General features: G+C 39.0%; 1 protein-coding gene across 2 annotated transcripts in view; it reads right to left on the bottom strand.

Moving 5' to 3' along the window:
- The window catches only part of TMEM135 (transmembrane protein 135), a 158265-nt gene extending 136665 nt beyond the window's left edge, over nucleotides 1–21600 (bottom strand). The window contains exons 1-3 of one of the 2 annotated variants that reach the window (XM_021545028.3): nucleotides 21391–21600; nucleotides 11152–11279; nucleotides 5707–5799 (exon numbers count right to left, since the gene is read on the bottom strand). In XM_021545028.3, the coding sequence (XP_021400703.1) occupies nucleotides 5707–5799; nucleotides 11152–11279; nucleotides 21391–21531 (362 nt within the window). In that variant the 5' untranslated portion in view covers nucleotides 21532–21600. Of the gene's footprint in view, nucleotides 1–5706; nucleotides 5800–7940; nucleotides 8060–11151; nucleotides 11280–21390 lie in introns of those variants that run through there. The other variant, XM_021545029.3, reaches the window with a different exon arrangement.
- Between the last annotated feature and the right edge of the window lie 1723 nt (nucleotides 21601–23323).

The following is a 23323-nucleotide window of genomic DNA, read 5'->3' as shown; positions in this document are numbered from 1 at the left end:
AGCTTAGAGAGAGCATCAATTTTTGCAGTTTAAAATACTGGCCTATCACAAGTTTTTCATGAAAAATATCCCAAGAGTTGCTTATGCTGATTTACCTGCCATTCACAATGTTGCCACCATCACAGTATCTTTCAGATTGACTTCTGCACTCCCAGCCTTGAATGATCATTTCTCCCTTCTTCTGATAACTGTTAAAGCCATCTGTTTTTGTGGGAAGTGTCCCTGTCCATGGCAGGGGTGTTGGAACTAGACAAGCTTTTAGGTCCCTTCCAATCCAAAATATTTTATGAAATGGTTCTATAACTACAGCACAGTAATAGCCCTCCAAGCATGCAGCAAAACATGTTCAAATCTTTATGCACTGTTACTATAAAAACATAAATCCTCAAAACACTGATTCTCACCAAGGCAGTTGCTGAAGTACAACGGAATTTAACATATTTTGGTTTAATTACAGAAAGCTTTCCCAGTAACTTCTACAGTCTGGCTCCAGATTCCACAGCAATAATCATCCTAGAGGAATACAATTCCAAAAAATTTGTTTTCCTGCTAGCTCTTTTTACCAGATTACACCACAAAATACTCGTGCCAGTGATCCAAACTCCAGTTTTTTCATACAATGCAAAGAATATGTAAAAACGCACCCCTCAACATAGCTTGCTTTCTCAATTTCTTACTTCTATCAAGTACAACTGAAGCTTGCAAAAACATTTGCTGTGTTAAAAGAGTTTGTTCACTTGTTTTGATTACTCACTCCATCAAAATGGTGATTTAGATGTTTCCCTAAAGTATGTCAAAATGAATAACCACAAAACATTTTTGAGAAAGGAGATTGTCACCTCAAGTCTAAATATACTATATATAAAGAAATATATCAACAAAATTGTATTTGAATGTTACACAGTTACAAAATTCATTTTTCTTTAAAGCGTATAATTTTTACCATTATTGTGCTGCCATATACCTCTTTTATAATGTGTTTAGACTAATGACATTTATGGCAAGCAAATAATCTTAACAGCACTGAATGTTTCATCAGAACAAACATAGTGTAAAAATTCCACATTGTTCTCACACAAATGTTTCTGTCACTTTTCCAAGCAACGCACAGTAATACTTTTGTTTCCAAGAACACTAAATATATGTGTGTATATATAGCGTCCTCTACAACACGCACTGTTGCACTGCTTCACTTTTTAAATGCATGTGCTTTAAATATTTTTCTAGGAGTCCAGCATACTGATTTTTCTTTTATGAAAAACACCCAAAGTTTTCAACTAAAAACATATTACAAATACTTGCCCAGAGCAAGATTTTACAACCAAATTATAAAAGCCCTAAATCTCAAGTTTTATAATACCATCAGTGACAGAGTCGTAACTGCAGCGACGAGACAGGCGCCGCTATAATGTTAACAGGCAGTATGTAAACACTAATGCAGCCTAAGGGGGGAGCAGGGGCAACCCCAGAAATGTCCCTTCACAATGCCACAGAAAACTTAGGTGGCTGTAGCTGAACTTTCTCTAGCTTAATTAGTTACAAAAGGCAGGGGGAAAAAATCCAAAACAGCCAGGGAAAAAGACAATTTAATTGAAACTGGAATTGTGTCCCCTCTTAAAGCTTTATAGTTACTGAAATTCATTTATACATTATTTCTTGAGCAGGAGTCCAGTAAAATGAAGTTTGCCATTCAGCTACTAGCAAAACACAACTAAAAGTGGTTTTGAAATATCAGCACATTTACAAAACACTTAAGAGTACCCAATTTTCTCCTGGAAAGTAATCACAGAGGATTTAAATACAGGCTCTCCACCAAGCTATGGTACTTCTTTGTCTTAGAAGTCAGCAAGGTACTGATCTAATCAGATTTCCAGTAACAGGCTGGCTTCAGCCAAGTCCCAAATCACGTTTCAACAGTTGATTCACAACAATTTTAACAAGTATATTCAGTTACTTCCTTGCTTTCTATCAGTTTCAGTACTTCTAGACTGAGGCAGTGCCAGGTCTTCGGCTCCAAGCCACATATCTCCTCCTTACTATATGTTAAATTCTTGGTGATAACATTTAATAGATGTTGAAAGAAATGACAAGAGACTGTAACTTGGAATTAAAAACAGAAGCCAAAAGATGTAAACAAAGTATGTTTTTTAAAAAATTATAAATAAAATTGCTTCTTATCATCAGTTGGAAACAACACCTGTAGGAGCTAACAAGGATTGTATGGTTAAACAATTCCATACAAAGGTTAATAAAATGAATGTAATGATTTCCTAAGGAAGCTCAATAAAATTAAAAGAACTGAATCATCTCTACTTTTGTAGAGACAATTAACATAGCCTTTAGTGTCTAATAGTACAAAACTCAATTCTGGGACAAAAGAATTGCACACTTTAACAGATGTAAAACAGGTGAAACTGCAAAAAACATTTTATTCTTTTAAGTATAATCCTGCAACTAATCATGCAACTGCCCCTATTAGAAGCTTGCTTATTATTATTTAGCCATAGCTATTATGACAATATAAACATGAAGAATTACTAAAATATTGACAATTAAAACAAATTAGAGCCTGTAAAAATGCTTCCTCCTAACCCTAACAGGCAATCCACAAAGCTTGAGAGCACCAGAAAAAGTGAAAAATTCTTAGCTCATCCCACTGGAGTAAGGAACAAAAGGCATAGATTATGTGCTTGCAATGTGTAGATTCATAATCTCCATGTTTACCAAATCCAATTCTTACCCAAGAAATAATTTTTATCAAAACATTACTTAATCATAATAATGTGACCAGTTCTCTTCCAATAATCTCACAGAACATTTATGGATACGTATACAAAAAAGTTAAGAAGTGTTTTTATTCCTTGGCCCTTCCCACAGATCCTGATAAACTAGTTTTCTTAGACAGGACAACTATATTTTATGGTCACCACATACAACACACATGTACATATTAATGCACCATGTATATCTTTATAGACCTGTAGGAGAATAATACAGTGCAGAGCATTTCCTGAGTCTGTTTGAAGTTTCTGTGGAATGTCACCTACCCTTCTCATTGCCAGTGTCCTGCAAATCTGTAATTACACATAACACAGATAAAATCTACAATCAAACTAATTCTGTAACACATTAGAAAACATGCTCCTCCTCAAATTATAATGCACCTAGCCAAGCTAACAATCTCTTTTTCCCATTCTTCCATATTAATTGATGGAAGAAGGCTGGCACACATGAACAGCAACACTTGGAAGAAAATCTGATTTATAAGCCTCCTGTTCCCAAGTTTAGGACTGACAAGGACACTGGACAAGCAAATGCCAGTGAGGTACTTAAAATAGGATATCCACTTGGGAAGAGATTAAGTGATTAAGTTCAATGTTACTGCCAGCTGCTAGTAGCAATTTGGAGGGCTAGAGATAGGTTTATGAACTTAAATCAGGACTTTTTCCCACTTCCCTGATTTTTCACTACAATTTGTTCTAAGCTGCTCAGCAAATAACTGAAAATGCCCCTGTGTCTCCATGTGAAACATCAGTTTCCTAAGGGACTGTAAAGTCTATTAAAATTTGATTTTGCCTGTAAGAGAAACTAACAGGCAAACAGATGTGAAATCAGCAAGTCATATTTCACTGTCAGCAGCAGCATTTTGCACATTATACATAATTGCCAGCTGAGAACATATCAAACAACTTAATATTTTAAAAAAACCTTAACTTTCAAATACCTCTTGACTTCCTTTAACGATTTCTTTTGTTAAGAACAATGACCCCACATTTTCGTATATGTATTATACTGCAATAGCAAGATTTCCTTCTTTCCTTTAACTGATCCAACATAATGTGAATTTTTAGGCAAAATATCTTGGGTCATACATCATGGACTCCGACAGAAAGGGGAATAACCCTACAGAAATTAAGTAGTCTATCGTCATTCATTGCATACATACAGTACAAGTATACTTTTGTCATTTTCACATACCTCTATTTCAACTTCCCTTTCTTTCAAATTTCAGATGCTAAACAGAATCCTGCTAACATGTCAGAGCTTTCATACATTGCCAAAAAGAAGTCTAGAAAAACCCATTTAACATAAAATTTGTTTGATTACTCTTCTTATTACTCTTAAAAAGTGTAGCTTTTCAATTTTCTCGTAGTTGTTTTGCTGTTATACAAAAACCTTGCACATGTTTGGGCTCATAAGCAGTTTCAAATCTCCACCCACAAATATTCTAAAAGGTACAAGAAGGTCACAGATTGACAACCAGCCTGATTTCTTCATCTTTAACATTACATAGAAATATTAGAAGCCTGGCACAGAAATGCCTCACATTGTAAGAAGTCTGTAGGAAAAGTTAAGCCCATGTTACCACTGATAAAAGGGAGAAAATGCATTTACTCTCACCCCAAAATGATACTCCGAAGCCAACAGCAGTGCTGAAGTCTAACTAACTAGACAAAGTTCTACTAGAATGTATCCAATCTCAAAAGTAATTACTGCAAGATGAAAATCAGTCAGCTAGAGAGGACATGAAAAAGATAATTAACTTACTTGGTAACTTGATTATGATTATTTGGTAACTTGATTATGATTATTTTCTCTATAATTATATTAAAGAAAGTGATTTAGAAGTGCTCCTATATTTCTAGAAACTCTTACATGTCCTAACTCTTTAAAAGAATGCATTAGAGCCATTGTTTTTGAAAGGACAGAACTTTGACATACATAAAACTTGGCATGGGATTTTCTTACTCCACAGTTGAAGTTCAAGAATGGGGCCTGACAGTAAATCAACAACATAATGACACATATTTGCCATTATTTTTAAATGACTGCTTAAGGAAGTTTCAGACATCCACAGTAAAAAAAAAAAGTGCATTCACACCAACTCTAGTACCTCCTACGATATCTTTTTAAAGAGAGCAATGTTTTACCCTTTTACCTTCTCTTCTTTAAATTAAACTTACTAACTAGATGCTTAAAATATCTCATTCCACAGTAAATTAAGAAAGTATTATAACTGACACTATTTATACAAGCTACCAACATAAATTGAATTTCCAACAATAAAACCTTACAAGCCAGGATTTCATCTGCCATCTTCCTGGCCACATTACAAATGGCAGCTTTGGGCTATCCTTGGATTAAAGTTTTCTTCCCTCTCTTAATATTTTCATAATGAACTTCCTCTGATAGATGAGCTTCAGCACCTCTCCTTAAGTGAAAGGCTTTGCTTTCTGTACCACTACATTTCATCCAATCTGAATTATTTCAAGTCATCCAGAGTTTTCTCCACAACATCCTGTAATTCCTCCGTATTAACTAATGTCACGTTGTTAAGTCATCAGCATTCTCCTTCTCTGTGACTAATTACAAACATTGCTCAAATTATATTTTAAAAAACAAACAAGAACAAAACCATAGTTCCATTAGGAAGCCCTAGGCAACTAAGCTTTATCAGGCAATACTGAGCAATGCAATTGCACATTAAACAAGACAAACCACAAACAGGAAACTGAATGTTCATAAAGAGTTTTTTCACTGTAGCTTTCTAGATTTAAATTTGAGTTTGCAAAAGACTAATTTCAGATTAACTACATTTCTAGCACTCTGAAATAAACCCACTGAACTGTCAAATGTCAATCATCAAACAACCAAAACAAGAAACATTATTATATTAAGCTGAAAATCCATAAACACAAACCCTACCTGCTTTTCCTTTCAATGAGAATAGCCATGTAAGAAGCAGGTAAGGCTGCACCAAAGCCCGGAGACCAAAAGTAGAATTTTCCAAGTATCTTCCTGAAAAAGTAATGTAGATACATATTACATGCAAATTCATGCACCAAACTCTATTTTATCTGCATTATAAAATTACAAATTATTTATTAATTTTGTATTCTTATATTAATCTGTACTTACAAATAAACACTAACCATTATATTTTTACAACTGGATAATTCTCAAAGGATTTCCCAAAGTGTTTCATAAATACCTGAAACAATTCATTAATGTATTCATTTCATTTAAGTGGCTACTTTTCTTCCAGGAAATCAGTGTCTTCCAATACATATTTTTGAAAAGTTGCAGATACTAATTACAAAAAAATCTTCTAGAAGACCTTATAGCCACTCATCTATTTGCTACTTGTCCGAATACAAGTAAGATGCTCAGGAAGATCTGCCTTTTGGAACATTAGCGATGCAGTCAGGTAAGACAGAAATCAAATAAAGTAATTATAATACATGCTGCACTCCAAACAACCCACTGATTCGAAAAACAGCAAAATACATATTTACAGTATGCCAAGGAATCAGTCTCTACATTACAAGTGGAAGTAACAGTGAATTCGCAATCCTATTAAGCTGGGAAAGCTCTCATTTTTGGCAGCTAGATCTGGATTTCTTTTAGAGTTCATACAATTTCAACTACCAAAATTCCTTCAACAATAAGAATTGAGGGAAAAAAAAAAGAGTTACATAAATGGCAATATCTAAGAAAATCTTTCTATAGATTGGTCATCATTAAAGGAAAAAAGCCAAACGGCATGTCAGACACAATGTTACACACCATGTTTGGTCTTCACAGAAGACCTGCACTTCAAACTTATTCAGGCCAATCATAGGCAAACAAGAGCCAGAGTTGTGACATTTGGTGGCATGATAATAAACATACTTTAATTATACCAATGCTGCTCAGCTGACAAGCACTATCAGTGAGAAAACAAAGCATTACAATGGAATCTACTCTTCTAAAAACACAGCAAACAAAATAAACAAAATTGCAAACACATACAGGGTAGAAGATGACACTTTCTTAGACAAAATTTCATGTTGATGACAGAAGAGAGAACAAACATAATTAACCAACACCATCTGATTAGCTCACTTTCACTCTTGCCATCAAAGGCATGAGCAGCTTCATCTCATACTTCTGCAAAAATAACATTACCAGCGAGCAATGCCAGCTTATGTTCGTAAGTGAAAAGAGAGCCAGTGTATCAGCAGCAAGTGATGTAATGGCAATTACACACACTGCTCATTCCCACGGCTGCAAAAGGATAATTTCTCAGGATGACAATGCCAAATGCTGCAGGAGATAAAGTTCATTATTAGGACTCTCTCAGAAAGTAATTACTGTATGAAGTTTCAGGGAAGTCATTTTAAGCATCTTAATAAGTATGAACACATCTCACCAGACACACCTGTTAAGTAACAGAACAAATGCCTTTTCTGTGGGAAAGAAACAGTAATTTGTTCTTTTGGCATGGTTTAGAATCCTTTTACAAATGCTTGCATGTTTGGTTTGACAAGATTTCGGAAACAACAGTAACACATTCTACATTATAAAGTCCAGTGGAAATAAAAATGCACAGTCACTAACTGAAACATTCACACTTCTCCTAAAGTAAATGAAAATTAGGTTTTGTTATTACTTGCATGGTTATTTTCATATGTTCTATGGATAGAAATCCGAGTAGGAACTAGGAGTTCTTTCAGGTCATGAACCTAACTCCTCAATCTACAAGCTATACATGGACAAACTTAATTACTCTAGTTGATAGACTAACAGAACCATGCCTTCATGAGGTTTTACATGTAATTGAACCATAAACCTAAAAATCGCACTTTTCATTTAACAGATGCAATGCCTGTCAACACAGGAACCCAGCACTTCCATCTGAAGCCCAGACAGATGTAGTCTGCTGGATCTCACCAGTGGAAGAGATTACAACCCCCAACTGGACTGTCACACATCCTTAACAGAGATCATCATCCTCACTGCTCTGCCAACAGACCCTAATTCACCACACAAAAAAAAAAATAGGAGCTAAAAGAAAGTCAGTCAAGTTAGCTTGGCAACCTCTTCTAAAGCAAGAACATCTATCCATTGTCTAAGTCATTGCTGATATCGGTTTTAGATATTTTCAACATTTTACCCACCTGTGAAATGGTAAAAGTATTAAACAATGCATGAAATAATTTTAATTCCACATTCTTGCATGCAGTTCTACATCCTTGAGAATATTTTCATCAGTTTCAATTTTGGTAGTTTTTCCAAGCTGAAAGGAAGAAGCTACCGTAAATATGAGTTAACATGTCCAACTATAAACCCTTACTCCATTGCTTTGGTCTAGAACTCCAGGAGGGTAAGAGCAATCAACTGCACAGGGCTTGCTGAACAATTCTTCTGAGTTAGTGCTGTTGCTATAATATACCTTTCAAGCAAAAACAGATATAAAAACTGCAGCATATATCCTATAGTACAAATCTATCACATCCAATCTGTCATCACTATCTAGAACCAGATGAAGAACTTCTAGATCTTCACAGTCTCAAACAATCTCTTTTCATGGTTGCTTATCACGTCCAGAAATATTCAGGCCAGTTATGCAGAACCAGAGGTACTGGCATTTCTTTGACAAGTTAAAATGTTTCTGGCCTAAATAATCATGTACCATTACTCTTGCACTCAGGGGCTACTGAAGGAAGTACACTGTATCACACAGCACTAAGTTCAAAGAATAATATAACTTCAATCAAAACATTAAGAAAACAAACATTAAAAAAGACACAAATTGGTTAAAAATAAAGGACTGAAGTTTCACATTTCCATCCTCCATCAACTACCCAAGAGCAGGTAAGAGAAGCAAGCTTATATGCCTCAAGCTGCAAGACAAGTCTATTAAATACAAGATATTAAGTACATTTCAAGTTAATGACTTTTCAACATTATGATCTTAGAGAAACTCTCAAAAAGGCATAGAGAGCTCAGTTTGTAAAGGGGTCATGTATTCATTCAGCTTCCTGATGTGGTCTCATTTTTCCTCCAAACACCACTCACTCAGCTCCTTGACCACATTCAAGTGCTGAAGTGACTTGCTCAAAGAACCTACCCATAATGATCCTCAAACACCTTCCTGATAAACAGCAGCTAGTTTAAAGCCTGTTCCTGAGTAATGACAGAGCTGCTTTTTTACTTTGCACTTTTCTCTATCAAATTTCATAAGTGATTTTAATCAGCAGATCTTTCTGAAACAGATGAGAGTCAGTTTCAGATTTCCATACCCTAAATAATTTTACACAATCTCTCACAGTAGTGTTCAGCACCTCTTCCAGATTCCTAAGGTATATCCAAAATAAAGGACATAACAGGAACTTCACTGACAGCTTATTTCTACTATGCAAACCAATTATTTATGCCTTGTTTTGTTTCATATATATTAACTATTTGCATATTACTAATGCCTGGAAGACAGAAGACCTTCTTGACAAGTCCTAGAAACAATTCTTGTCACAGGCACTTGGGAATACATGAAAAATTTACCAAGTGGATCATCACCAGGTATGTACTCATTCTTCAAAGGATACAAGTCTGGAAAGTATTTCTTCTCTAACAATCATATTATCCATTGTTTTCTGAAATGTCATTTAATAGCTCTTACATATCCTAATCACTTAATCGCTGAGGCTCTGAATTTCATTTTGGACAAAAAAGCTGCAAAATTCTCACTATATTTGGACATTCATGTACTTCAACAGGAACCATTACCACGGCTGCCTTAAACACTTGTTATGCCTCTGTCAGTGATTTCAGTTCACCAGTTTCAATCAGCACTCTAGCCAATGACTTTTTAGTCCTGCAATTGCAGGTGGAGGGCAGTGTGCAGAGACTGCCAGCAAGGATTCTGATGCAGCTGTTTGCTCCTCAGGGGCATCCCTTTGCAAGAGAAAAAGCACATACACATCCCAAGATGTTGGTTGGTTACTGTGCAGCACAGCTGTATGAACAGCAGAATAAGTGCTTACATCTGTTTCTTGTCACATGTAATTATCGGAATTGTCCTTTACATTGTTTTGACCTAGGTCAACCTAAACAATGCTTCAAGGAGACTTGGAGGGCACCTGGGCTAGGCAGCATTTCCATTACCCAGTCTGCATCTGGTCATGCTGCTCTGGAGGTCAGAACAGCTTAGACTGCTATGCTCACACAGGTGAAAGTGATGCCATGCCAGAGTAAGACACTAATCTCTTACCTACTTCATTGACCAGCACAGTCACAGATCTGCTAGATGGCTAATATCCTCTGTAAGAGGAACTGCTGAAAACCATACAACTTAAAACCATACCAGCTTAATTTAGAAAGTAACATTTAACTACAGCATTGAAATAAAGCACTGCAGATTTATAGCCAAATACATAGCAGAATAAGGAACAGCACTCTGTAGTTCAGAGAAATAAAGATAAATCAATATTGATACAACCTAGATTGCTAGAAAACATCATATTCTGTAGAGCTCATTACTTATAGATTAATTTTAAACTTTGAGAATTATTTACTTGATAAGCATTTCATGGCTCCTCAGCCTGCTCCTCTTCTCTGCTTTCTCCTCCACCTTTGAAGGAAAGTTGAGAGGCCTCAAAACTGATTTAGAAGTAGGGCATAAGGTGTTTATCTTTTAGAGGGATTCGTGAGTATGCTGTGAGTTAACTTTCAAACATTCATAGCTACTGTAAGCTTTACGTGTCTATGTATAACATCTCTTACAATAAATGCATCATCATATTAATAAAAAGCAACTTTTAATTTTTAACTATCATGATAGTTACTTGAAACATATGCTGGAAACAGAATACAGAGATGCCTTTTAGCTCATTTTTCAGAGCAAGTCTGTATCTTACAGAATCCCAGAGGCTGGGATTTCCTTCATTTATGATGGTAAGGAAAAGTACAAACTTGGATGGCTGTACCAAATTCAGTATAATTAAAAGTTATCACAGCCTCTGCATCAGGAATATAGAAGCCAATATCAAATTACATCAATTATTTCTAGGAAAGATTAGGCCTTTTTAATTCCCCTCTAGCATCTATTTCAATTTCCTGCAACAATGTATTTTGAATCTTTAAAACAGAGAAAAAGAAGTAAAGCTTGACTTGCTTACTCATTTAAAAGATAAAAAAATGAGAATAATTTTTAAAAAGTAAAGCTTCATATCAAATGGTAAAACCAGAAATCAAGATGATTGCTGTAGCATTTCTTATTTCAAAGCATTACAAACAAGCCAATTACAAAAAGAGAAAAATTATTATACAAATTGAAAAGTTGCACAAAAATAGCTTTATTACATTTCATTTTTAGGATAGTATACCAACCTTAGAATGCAAAAGCAAGCAATATACAAGGTCCCATTTGCTGTCAGAAAGGAAGTTGACTGCAAGATCTCAGGTAGCAGTTTGTACAAATAATAGTCAAGTTTTCGTTTCCTGAGAATAGCTGCAATCTGAGGGAGAAGGAAAGAAAAAAAAAATAGAGGACAAACTTTAATTCAGTTAGGCACTTTTTGCACATGGTAAAGAAATAGAAAAACGGAAAATGAGGCATGCCCACGTAAGTAGTAAAACAAAGCCTATTAAACTTTATGGACAATGCCACAAAGATTTGCTTTGGACTTGTTCCAGCCGTTACAATATTTATACCAGGAAATACATCAAGCAATATGAAATTGGAAGTACAGGAGGAATTTTATTAGCTTGTTAACGTTGGCCATAATTGTCAGAAACACTGTCTGCCAGACATCAAAACTTTTAAGCTGTTGATATATCTACAGAGTTGTATCCTTAAGACAACTGGAAAATCACATAATTCTGGTCAGAATATCACTAAAGTAATCCAAAGACACACCTAACACAGTGTCTGTGAAGTGGTGATGTATTTTTAAAGGATTTCTACTTTAATTAATTAACTGCAAGTCCTCAAAAAATGTTCACCATCTGCTGGGAGAACAACAGATTCCTAACATATTTCACAGAATTGGTATATTACCTAAAAAACTTTCTATAGCAGACACCAGGCTCAATCTGAAGAATAAACATTCTTTTTGTTCAGTTTAATGTATGTCCAAGGTATTATAAAGAACAGCTTATTTAATGACTCAAACACTAAAGGTCCTCAAGCTTTTTTTGTCCATAGAAATTGTGCGATTAGCTAACAGGAAGACGTAGGAAACCGGGCTTTTCTCAGAGGTAACCCAGGGCTAAGACAAGAGGCAACAGACAAGCTCAAGTATGGGAAACTCTGGTTAGACCTAAAGAAAAGCTTCCATTTGAGGGTGGCTGAATATTGGAGGAGGTTACTGAAAATGACTGTGGACTCTCCACCCCTGGAGACCCTTGAAACTTAACTAGAAAAGTCCTCAAGCAACCTCAAGGCCTCCCAGGGTCCCTTCAGCCTGTGTGCTCATACAACTCCATGGAAGTATACTTTGAGTACAACATGAGACAATTCTTCATTCTACTATCATTATTATCTTTATTGCATTGATCTCCCCAGGAGTCTCAAAACTGGACAGTTTTTGGTCAATGCTTAGAGAAGTTCCAAACAGAGCAAGCTTCATATTGCTAGAGCAGATGAGAAGAAAGACATCCTGTCAAATCCATATGCCAGCATATCTCAAAGTCTTGGTTGTGAGAGGGAGATACTCTTCCCAAACATTGTCCAATGAATAGCAAGTAGATGTTTTAGAATCAGAGATAGGCTGAGGATTCTACTAAAATGAGCCATGGGAAAAGTTCTGCCAAAATCTTGTTTCCAAAATGAAGCTTGAACTAAGGATTAAGAAGAAATTCATACATGAACAGACCCCTGAAAACAGATTTGCACATTACTTAATCAAGTGTCAAGACTGCTTTGAGCATAATGAGTTAGGCAATAATGCAATCCATAATCTTTCTGCTGAAGGAAAGCCTTAAGGTAGTCTAAATGCCAGATAACTAGCTGCTACCCACTCAGCTATTTCTAGCATATTGCAGGAAGGACATGAACACTGGAACAAAATAACTATTTTTTTTTGTTTTAAGAACACAGCCCTCATACCTAAGTGTGAAGCCTTGTTCCCTCAGACCAAAGTGTAACTGAATGAAAGATTAATTATCTTATAAATTAATGTCAAATCAAATCCAAAAAATTATTTCTGTAATGTCTCCAGGAAGCTTTAGATTAATGTAAATTTCTGCTTTCCCTTCTCTTTACTATCCTACTCCCAAATGAAAAACAGAAAAGAACCAGAAACAATAACACACAAACCATTACAAAGAAAATTGGTCACATTAATTGAAAGAGAAATATGTGTGAGAGCAATAGAGCTTCATGCACACACACATACAAAAAAAAAAAAAAAGCTTATAAAAGCTTACATTTCTAACTGCTTTATAGACAACAATAAAGCTAAAGGGCTGAAACGAGGCAAGAGCAGACTATAAAGTTCTTCTACTCTTCTGCTACCAGTGATGTGATTACATGGAAAAAATACCAGATATTTCTGGATACAATTTTGCTGTCCCTATCAGTGCCACTCATTTCAGAAAAGTATTATTAAAGTGCAGAAATATTATGAAATCTGAATGCAGAGGTTCATGGCTCCCACTGGGATACACCTCACTCAATCAGCTGGGAGAACATTGTGATGAAAACCAAATTCTTACAATAAATGCACTGGTCAAGGCTTATTACTGGATGCCAATAGCAGAAAGAATGGAAGGAGAGGGCATCAGGACATCCAATAGGTACTCCCTTAGCAAAAGAATCATCTCCATAAAGATGCTAACAGATGCATTGAAAAAAGAAACTGGTCAGTATTAATAAAGAAACAGACAGAAAAAACATTTTCTAGCATTAACTAAAGAATTCTCACAACTGCATTTTTACTCTCCATAAAAAATGTAATAAAAGAAATCAGTCCACCAGTTTCAGGATACTTCAGTTTGTGGAATATCATTACTTAAGTCCTTTTTCTTTTTAATTTAGTCTATATAGGCAAATGTTAATCCCCATTGATCTAAAAAAATCTGAATTTATTTACTGTGCCCTAACCATGGAAAGAATATACACAATTCCAATGCCACCCCTAAAGCATAGCTACATAGTCTACTGCAAGATTAGAGCTAGGCTATTGGTGTTCCAGCAGAAAAGGAGCACAAGACTCAAACCTAAGCATGATTTGAGGCACCAGCCAGGCCTGATTATTTTCATTATGTGTCATGTAACGCCTACAAGTATTCATCATCCAACCACAATAACCTCAGCTTCACCTCCAGTATCCTTAATCCTCACCTATACTCCTGAACTACAGATTCCACAAGGGGCACTGCACACAAAGGATGGTTTGATTTAATGAATGTACTAACAGGTTGATCAATTTACAGTTGGACAGGTTACACAGCAGGCTAAAAACACCACAGGCTTTCTGCCAATTCTGCTGTCCTGTGTACAACATTTTTGTCTCTCCCTCCTTCATCCCCCCTCCATAACCATGTCCTAAGTTTGTACAAAGTGTATGACTTCAAGGACTACCCCTTCCTCAAAATTTGGTGGAATTAGACGACACATACTACACTGACTGATGGAAAATGGAAACAAGCACTTCCATCTCTGATTCCTTCACAACATTCAGCTGAAATCAACCACATCATAACAAAATTTTATTAAAGAAAAACAGGAAAAGAAAAACAAAAAAAAATTTATAACCCTACAGAAATATTCAGACACTTAGCCAAATCCTTAGGAAATCAGAGTTCAATAGCATATATAAGCACAACTATCTAACACGTTGAGGTACCTTTAAAACACAAATTTAGAGATTACCAATACAACTGCGCAAGTGGTTTATATATTCCATATGCTGCAAGTCATTAAAAACCCAAGGAAAAATTTATAAATTAAGTCACATGCTAAAACCAAAGCAATCTCCAGTATTTAAAACAGTTAAAAAAATACCTCCAATTACTCAAATGGTGGGCAGTGCTACAAATACATGTCACATTTCTTTCATAACTATATTAAATTATTTATATGTTCTTTTAGAACCATGTGCAAGTTTTTACAAATTTTACAACATTACTCTTTTGTTTTATAAAAATTATTTTTAAGTGCTTTGGAGTAACTGAATCTCAAAATGCCCTCAGGTAACACTTGGATTTTGAAAGACACTTGCTCAAATAAGCAACTTCTTTCTCGTGCATCCTCTGAAACACAGATTTGATTTTCCTCAATTAGCTCGTCCCTTCCTGATTTCACAGATTATAAAACCTGACTTCCACATTGTTTAGTTTCATAACTCAAATCCTGCAATACTCTGTGGAATAATGTGTGCCACTTGCTCTGAGTTGCTGTGCCTCATGCGAGATGCTATATGAGGATCACCATCAGTGGGTTGAGTTGTTTTGATCTGGATTTTCTAAAATTTTCCATATCACTCAACCAACTGAAAAAAAGAAACAAACAGTACTCACATTCTTTGAATGATATCTAAATTACCTTCCAGTCTGGAATCACTCTCATTCCATGACAACTTATCTTTACTGTTTGTTTTCCTTCTATTGAAATGAGCTGGAGACTGTATTTCATTCCTCTTAAAATGTCTAACTCAGCATAATTTTCAAGGATTATCCTCCCACCCTGAAATTCTTGCACTCTACTGTAAAGCTGTACCAACTTAAGAGAACAGATTTATTCCTTGATAAACAGTCCCTGCTAGTTCTCAGTATTTGTAGTGCCTTTACCAAGATCTTTGCTCAGTCAGTCAAGGCTGAGGCCTTGATTTCCAACATTACCGTGATGCAGGCTCCTGGTTACCCCTTACAATTTTGAGCATAAATTTTTTAGTTCACCTGAATTTATTATATGACTATTTTTAAATCCTCAGCATATCTCAGTAAAATATTCTTTTTGTTTATTTTCAATTTATGAAATAACTTTTATAGCATGGCCCAAAAGCCACCAGAACAGACTGAAATGATCACAACCTGGAATGAAGAAGTCACAGATTCTTACTTTAGTAACATCTAGGCTAATTTTAGTCATATTTAACCCAGCTTCCAGAAGAATGTAAAGACAAGAAGACAGTGACCTACATGTCATTCATAACATAGCAGAGAGACACAGGACGCTGCACAGTACTAAGATTAACAGATATCTAAAAGAAGGCAATCACATATCACCATCACAGTAACTCTAGGTACTGGATCAGACAGAAGAAAGATTGCTGACAGCCTAACCCAGATATCCAAGCTGGCATCCAGAAGCATATTCCACAGCAACACAGTTCCTCCCTAGTCTCCCCACCCTACTTCTAAACACACAATGGTCTGCAGCACATACAAGGAAAAATCACATTTCAATATACCCAGCAATTCCAGAGTATTTTAGAATACAGTCTGGGCAGTGCAGCCTTCTTGCACACCTCAGAAAGATGATATATTTTAACTCTATCTATGCTGGCAGATAAGAGAAGATCTGCTTTAGTGTTTGCTGACTTTCCACCTTTGCTCAGGACCAGCTCAAACAGCTCTCCCAAGGGAAGTTGCATGCAAAGCAAACATGAAGCAGCACCAGCACAGCCAATGTGCACCATCCATCCTTGGGAACAACCTCTGGCCCAATCCTACAGCAATGTGCATACAGCCAGCAGGAAAGTGATGTGAGACTCACACTTCAGGTTGATCTTTGGCTGGGGATGCTGTCCCACTTATAACTGTTTTCAAAATAATTCATTAGCACAATAAGAGAAGAGTTGTTCTTGCTGTGGTTGCCTCCAGTCAGAGTGATTTACCTGTGAAGTGACCTGCCAGCTGCCACATGCTGCTTGCATTGCAGCTCCTTGGCCCACGCTGTATTCATACCAATGTCCCTGCCACTGATATTGCAGAGGAAGGAAAAAACACTTCATACAATAGCTGACAGCATTTGTGTCTCTGACAATAAGATATGCAATGCTATCCTATTCCTAGAGAGGTTACAGCATAAAGAATGGAGATTAAGATACAGAATACAGTTACTGATGGGTCAAACAGGGCTCAGGAAGACAACAGCACATGAATCCTAAGTAGGAAAAAAAAAATCCTTCTGACACAGAAAGAAGCAATTGGCATCTAAAAACCTGAAAATTATTCTAGGCATAGGAAGAACCAGATATGGCACAAGTATGAAGAAATATTAAAAGTGAAACCAAAATGATAATCAAAAGTAAGAAAATGACCATGAAAAGAGTATGAGAAGAAATTAATAAAGAAAAAAAATCAATAAAATAGGGCAAGTGCTGAGGATCATTGAAATCTGTACTGGAGCAGCAGACTCTGGTTACATCTGTTCTAAAGAGTTGTCTGAACCATCACTCAGTGCAGAGGACATCTGAAACAAACCCGCTGGCACCCACACTGCCCTAGGTCTGCTGCTCCTCTCCTTTATGCCAGCAGATCTGTGTGGGAGAGGTGTCTGGAGTCAGAGACAGGAGTAAGCCAAGAATCAGCTTGGGCTGCTGCTCAAGCTGTGCTCTGGCTGTGCCCTTTAGCAGCAGGAAAGAAAGGCAGCAGATATAGGGGAGGAAGGGGTTGGTGCTGGGAAGGACGGGCAGAAAATGTAGGTGGGGAGAGGAAGACCTGTGTTTGAAAGGGAAAAGGGCAGGACCAAAGTCAGGCTGGAAAGTGAGAGAGGAAGCCTGTCTTAAATTAGGTGAAGAGAGTACACAATCAGACTAAGAGAAAGGAAAGGTGAATGGCATGACTGACTCTTGCCATCCCACAGGCAAAAGGTTAGAAGAATGGGTTCTACAATTGCTACTACAAAGTAGCACACAAACAATTTTTACCTTATTTAGATTAGGTGAAAATGCTACCTGATCAGGTTATCTCTGATACACTACAAAGACTTCATAAAAATGACTGAGCATATTTATCTACTGTGCACTATCAGCAAACAGATGTCTAAAATGTACAAGCCCCCATGAAACAGAGGACTTTGGCCTAATGCATGTGATGAATAGCACCCATGTGAAATCAACAGAATCTTGGAAATGGAAGCTGAAACAAGTCAAAGCCCGTATTCCACCTTTTCCCAACTTCATGCAATTTCCCTGTTAAATAATTTTCTTCTCCTTACCTCTGCGAATTTCTAGAAGTCTGACTTATCCAGCTTTGAAAATACAAGATGACACTTTCCCATTCTGTTTAGCTTTGACTAATGTAAAAACAAAGTACAGATGGAAGAAAATACAGCAAATTCTGAGGAAGGACTTTTTCATTGAAGTGTCGAGATATCAAGGCAAATAGTTTTCAAAAAGCATAATTACAAGGTTTATGAAAGATTGTTTATGGGTTCTTTGTTAGGTATAGATACTAATCAACTTTTTTTTTTTTAATGTGGGTCTCATAAGACTTACATATGGGGATATTCAGTTTGTGAAAACACAAGCAGCCTTAATTATAAAGCAGGCATTCCTGTCAGCCACTTCATATGGGGAGGAACAATTCAATTTAGATGTCAAGCCCATTTTCACTAAAGTAAACCATTTGTACTGGAGCAAAAATGAAGACAGTACAAGTATGGTGTCTCAAGGCTATATTTTTTCCAACTAAAAAGTCAAGCACAATTACTAAGAAGAGAAGGAAAAAAAAACCAACAATTAAACAAAGAGCACACCACTACTTAAAAGCAAAGACTCTATACAGTCATTCACTGACAGCCAATATTTCACTTCCTAACACGACTTAATTCAGCTGCACCAGTCTCCCACAGACTAAAGAGAAACAAAGCATTTAAGAGATGTGGGGTGAAGCTGTTATGAGTTTGGACTCTGGATTGTAACTGTCCCTAACCATGTTCTCTCACAGAACAACCTCTAGCTATTTATTCTCATCTATTCATTCTCATTTGTATGTACACAAGCTTTTGTGAAAGGAAACTCTTTCATCTCCTTTCCTTAGTTATTAGCTTGTAGCAACAGCAGGAACAATCAGAAGCCATTTTACAGGCTTGACACAGAAAAATGAAGTGCATTTTTTGTTGCTGAACTCTACAAAGGACCAGGACTAAGTATTACCAGAAACATACTGAACACACATTGATGTAACTATAAAGACAAAATTATTTAAATCCATTCTCTTATGTGAACCTGAACATTTCTGCTATACAAGTGTGGTGTTTCATTTACAATTAAAAGGTTTTCAAGCACAGCTGTAAGTCCAGCAAAGAATGACTTTTGTGATGACTCTCTTAATTCAAGACTGTTCTTTCCCTGCCAGGCTATTTAACTTGCAACACTTCTGCTTTCTCCTCTGCAGCCCACATTGCACCCTTTTCCTCTTTACCTTACTCTGCTTCTGATGCTCATCAAATCCTGCTTTATAATCCAATTCAATTCATTACTGAATCTGGAAACAACTCCAGCTAAAAGCAGGGTAAGTAACCTCTTCTAGGTTAGCTCATGGAGAGATGAGGTCCAGAATCACAAAAAGTACAGTTATGTGTCTGGGAGCAGAGACTTGCAAGAGCTTCCTCTCTCTTTAGACAGGATCTGAGAGCAGCTCAGCTTTAGATTACTTCGGCAAGTTAAACACAATCAACAAAAACCTAAGAGAAACTAAACTGAACTGCAAAGAAGACAATGCAAAAAGTGAGGCAGAGTCTTTACACTATAGCAGGACATTGGTTGAGAAGGTTCGCATCTCACTTTGGGTTTGTGACAAGATGTAACTGTTTATAGGGTCACAATGCAAAACAGGTCAGGAAAATTTTTCATTTTTAGGTTTGTTTTTCTTTTCAAAGAAATAAAAAGTGGGACCCTTCCCCCTAACCCATGACTGCGCAACTGAGTGAACCATAACAGAGCTATGAGCAGGAAATCTCTTAACCAGTTTTGGTTGATGGGGATTTTTGATTTAATTACAGAACTGTTTAAGCTGCTTTATATTTAGCCAGACTTGAAAGATCACCACTACACCACTCATGGCTCACTTCAGAACCATGTCCTGCTGGTTCAAGCATTTATGCTCCTACAGAGCAAACTTGATAGAAAATAGATCTAAAGAAGATAGTACTGGTTAAAGGAAGAGGAGAAGAGAGAATGTTCTTTGTATTAGTTTCATGATACAGCTCACTGTATGCTCCCACCACTGTCTGTGGCAGTTCAGAGTGAAAATGTTCACCATCAGACATGACAACTCCTTAGGTTCACACGGCTACCAGTCACTGTTTTATCATATAAATGGATATATATATATATATATATATATATATATATATAAATGGCATCATAATTTTCACTCAAGAAACCCTTCAATGGGAGCTTAACCAAATTATGTCCAGGATGCTGCTGTCTCACTCCTTTCCTTCTCTTTATTACACAGATTAATAATTTTGTTGCACCATCATTGGTGCAGACTCAACGATGACTTGTGCTTCTTTCCATCAAGTTAGCCTGGGGGCAGTTCAGGGTTAGGGTTAGTGGCCAGCTCACTCCTCATTCCCCCAGGTACCACTATGGGAGGAGAAGCAGGGAGGTGGGGACAGATGTGCTCACCTGCAGCGATTCCAGCTTAGATTGGCTTTCAGGGTATGTTTACACAGGTGATGCAAACACATCCCAGCTCTTCTGTCTACACCCTAATTTGCTGGAAATGTGCCAGCTGCAACTGAGGTGATATAACCAAGTCTAATTGCACACTCATACTAAGATACCTCGCCTGTAGGATACTCTCTGACTACTCAGACTCCTTTAGACTCCATAATTTTTTTCAGTCTTACTTCATTATGCAATGGAATCTCCTTGATCTTAAAGCACTGATTACAAAGGTGTCACCAACACACGTGCATTACACTTGCTACTGCCAAAGACACAATGCTAACCTCCCAGGCAAACACTAAGGATTTTTATTCAGGTATCATAGGTATTGGAAGATGACAAAAATACGATGTTCAGGCATGTGTCCATGCCCCTCTACCCACCAGCAGAAATCCTCTTCCCGTATGTTATGCCTCCAAATGTCACCACCCCCTATGTCTTTCCTCTGCCCTACTTGGCCCAGATTCAACATATTCTCCCTCTCATGCCTCTCCCCGCTCAAACACCAGGTTCCCCGCATCACACAACCCTCCAGCCCTTACACCAAACGGCCCCACCACCTCCAGCGCCTCCCCAGCACCAGACTCCACACCAAACCATACTATTTGCGATTCTTTCCCTTCACTCCAGGATCAGGCTGCCTCTTGACTTGTCTCCTGCCCTTTGCCTCTGACCATAACCCTCTGCCCCCAGTCTAGACGAACTTCACTAATAGGCCTTATGTCCTTCCCTGCCACCCCAAGCCGGGCTCTCCTCGCCATGGCACCGCTTGTGCCCTCCCCAAAAATACCCCTATGCCCTTCCCCCTCCGCTTAGGCCAGGCTCCCACTACGTCCTTTACAGCCCCCTTCCACTCCAGACCGGGCTGCCCCCTGCGCCCTAGTATCCACCCAAAACCAAGGCCAGGCTCCCCTCTGTCTGATACCCCTCCTGCCCTTGTCGTCTCAGGCCAGCCCCCGCCTTGGGCCGGGCTGCCGCACATACACACGCACACACCCACCAGGTAGAGGGTGCCGTAGATGCGGAGGGACTCTGCCAGGGCGCTCTGGGTGACGTGCAGCACAGCCCAGGAGCACTTCGGGTGCCAGGTGTGCCCGATCTCGTAGCAGCTGTGGGGGATGGACTTGCTCAGCGCCGCCATCTTTGCGGCGCGCGCGCGGAGGGGAGGGGACGGGAGGGGGCGCGGGGCGCGCGCGGCCGCCGCGTCACCGCCGGGCCCCGGGGGGGAAGAGGTCGCGCGGGGCGCTGCGCGCGCCGGGGTTACTCGCGGGCACCGCCGCTCTCCCCACGCCCCCCGCCCCGCGCGCGCGCCGCTCGCGTGAGGCCCGCAGCCAATCCGCGGCCGCCGGGGAGCGGCCGGGCCCGGCGGTGGCGCGAGCCGCGGCAAGGGCCAAGGGGGGGCCGCGGCTGAGGGTGCCCGTGTCCCCGTGTGTGTCCCCCGTGCGTGTCCCGTGTGTCCCCCCGTGTGTCCCTTCTGTCCCCCGTGTGTTCCCCCGTGCCCATGGGTGTCCCGTCCGTGTGTCCCGTGCCCGTCCCGAATGTGTCCCGCATGTGTCCCCTTCGTGCGTGTCCCGTGTCCCGTCACACACTCGTGGCGACACGGGCACTTAGGTGCCCGTACGAAGCTGTGTTTCTGTACTTGGTGTGGTGGGAATCGCAGCCCTACGGATCTTGGGATGTCTGCGCGGCTCGGCTGATCCTCGGCGTGGTGAGAGGTTTCACTGCAGGGCAAGGAGGCTACGCGGAGCAGCTCGGAATTAAAGGTCATGTCGCAGTTTGCTCGCCGCCTGTGACGGCAGTGACATCTCCTTCAGCTCGCTCCACCCTGTTCCTTCTGGTTTTCATGCCATCCTGCTTCTCCTGAGCCCCTGGATAATGTCAAGCGCTGTTTCCTGTCTTAATTGTTGTGGCCTCCTCACACACTTAGAAGCCTGTCTCCTGTGGTTGGAGTGTTTGCAGGCCGGCTGCAGCGTTTTGTAAACTTGCTGGGAGGTGGATTAGCCTGTGCGTAAGTCGATGTGCAGAACTGTGTATTAAGTGCAAAGTCTTCCTAAAAAGAAATCGTTTAATTATGAGCACAGTGATACCAGAAAAGTGAAAAAATGCACACATGCTCAGGCACACACACACAACATCCCGCGTGTACCCTGTGTCCTGTCATCCCGGCAGTGGACGACTGTAGGGAGCGGCTGCCAGTGCCCCAGCAGCAGGCGGGATGGCCACCCAGGGAGACAGCTAATTAAGGTTTAAAGGGACAACTGGCGGTCATCTCATCCAAGTTCCCTCCTTAAGCAGCATCCCCTAAAGCACGTCACTCAGGATTGTGTCCAGGCAGCTTTCGGATATCTCCAAAGTGAGGGAGGCTCCACAGCCTCTCTGGGCAGCCTTTTCCAGTGCTTGCTCACCCACACAGTAAAGAAGTTCTTCCTCATGTTTAGGTGGAACTTCCAGTTTCTGCCCATTGCTTTGTCTTCTTGCTCAGCACCAGCAAGAAGAGCCTGGCTCCATCCTTTTGACACCCTTCCTTCAGACACTGGTAGACATTGGTGAGGTCCCCTCTCAGTTTTGTCCAGGCAAAAGAACCCCAGATCCCTCAGCCTTTTCTCATACAAAAGATGTCTCAGTCCCCTAATCACCTTTGGACATGATGGAGTTTTTACAAAACCATGAAGGCAATGACTGATGACACAGTTACAGCTCAATTGCAAAACTGGCATTTGGATCCAGCTTGAAATGTTGCTAATTTAGGGACTAAAGGGGCAGTGTATATCAGGACCTGAGGATTTTGTGTCTCTGTTAAACAACAGTTCACAAACATTCTGTCCTCATAAAGCAAGTACACTCTGTACAACCTGTGCTAAGGTCAAGTCAAGAAGAGATTGTTTCAAGACCTAGGTGGGACATAGGAATATCAGCAAACTAATTTGCAGTGA

The sequence above is a fragment of the Lonchura striata genome, chromosome 2, assembly GCF_046129695.1.
Source record: "Lonchura striata isolate bLonStr1 chromosome 2, bLonStr1.mat, whole genome shotgun sequence".
Taxonomy (NCBI): domain Eukaryota; kingdom Metazoa; phylum Chordata; class Aves; order Passeriformes; family Estrildidae; genus Lonchura; species Lonchura striata.
This window is presented reverse-complemented; position numbering and strand designations above follow the sequence as displayed.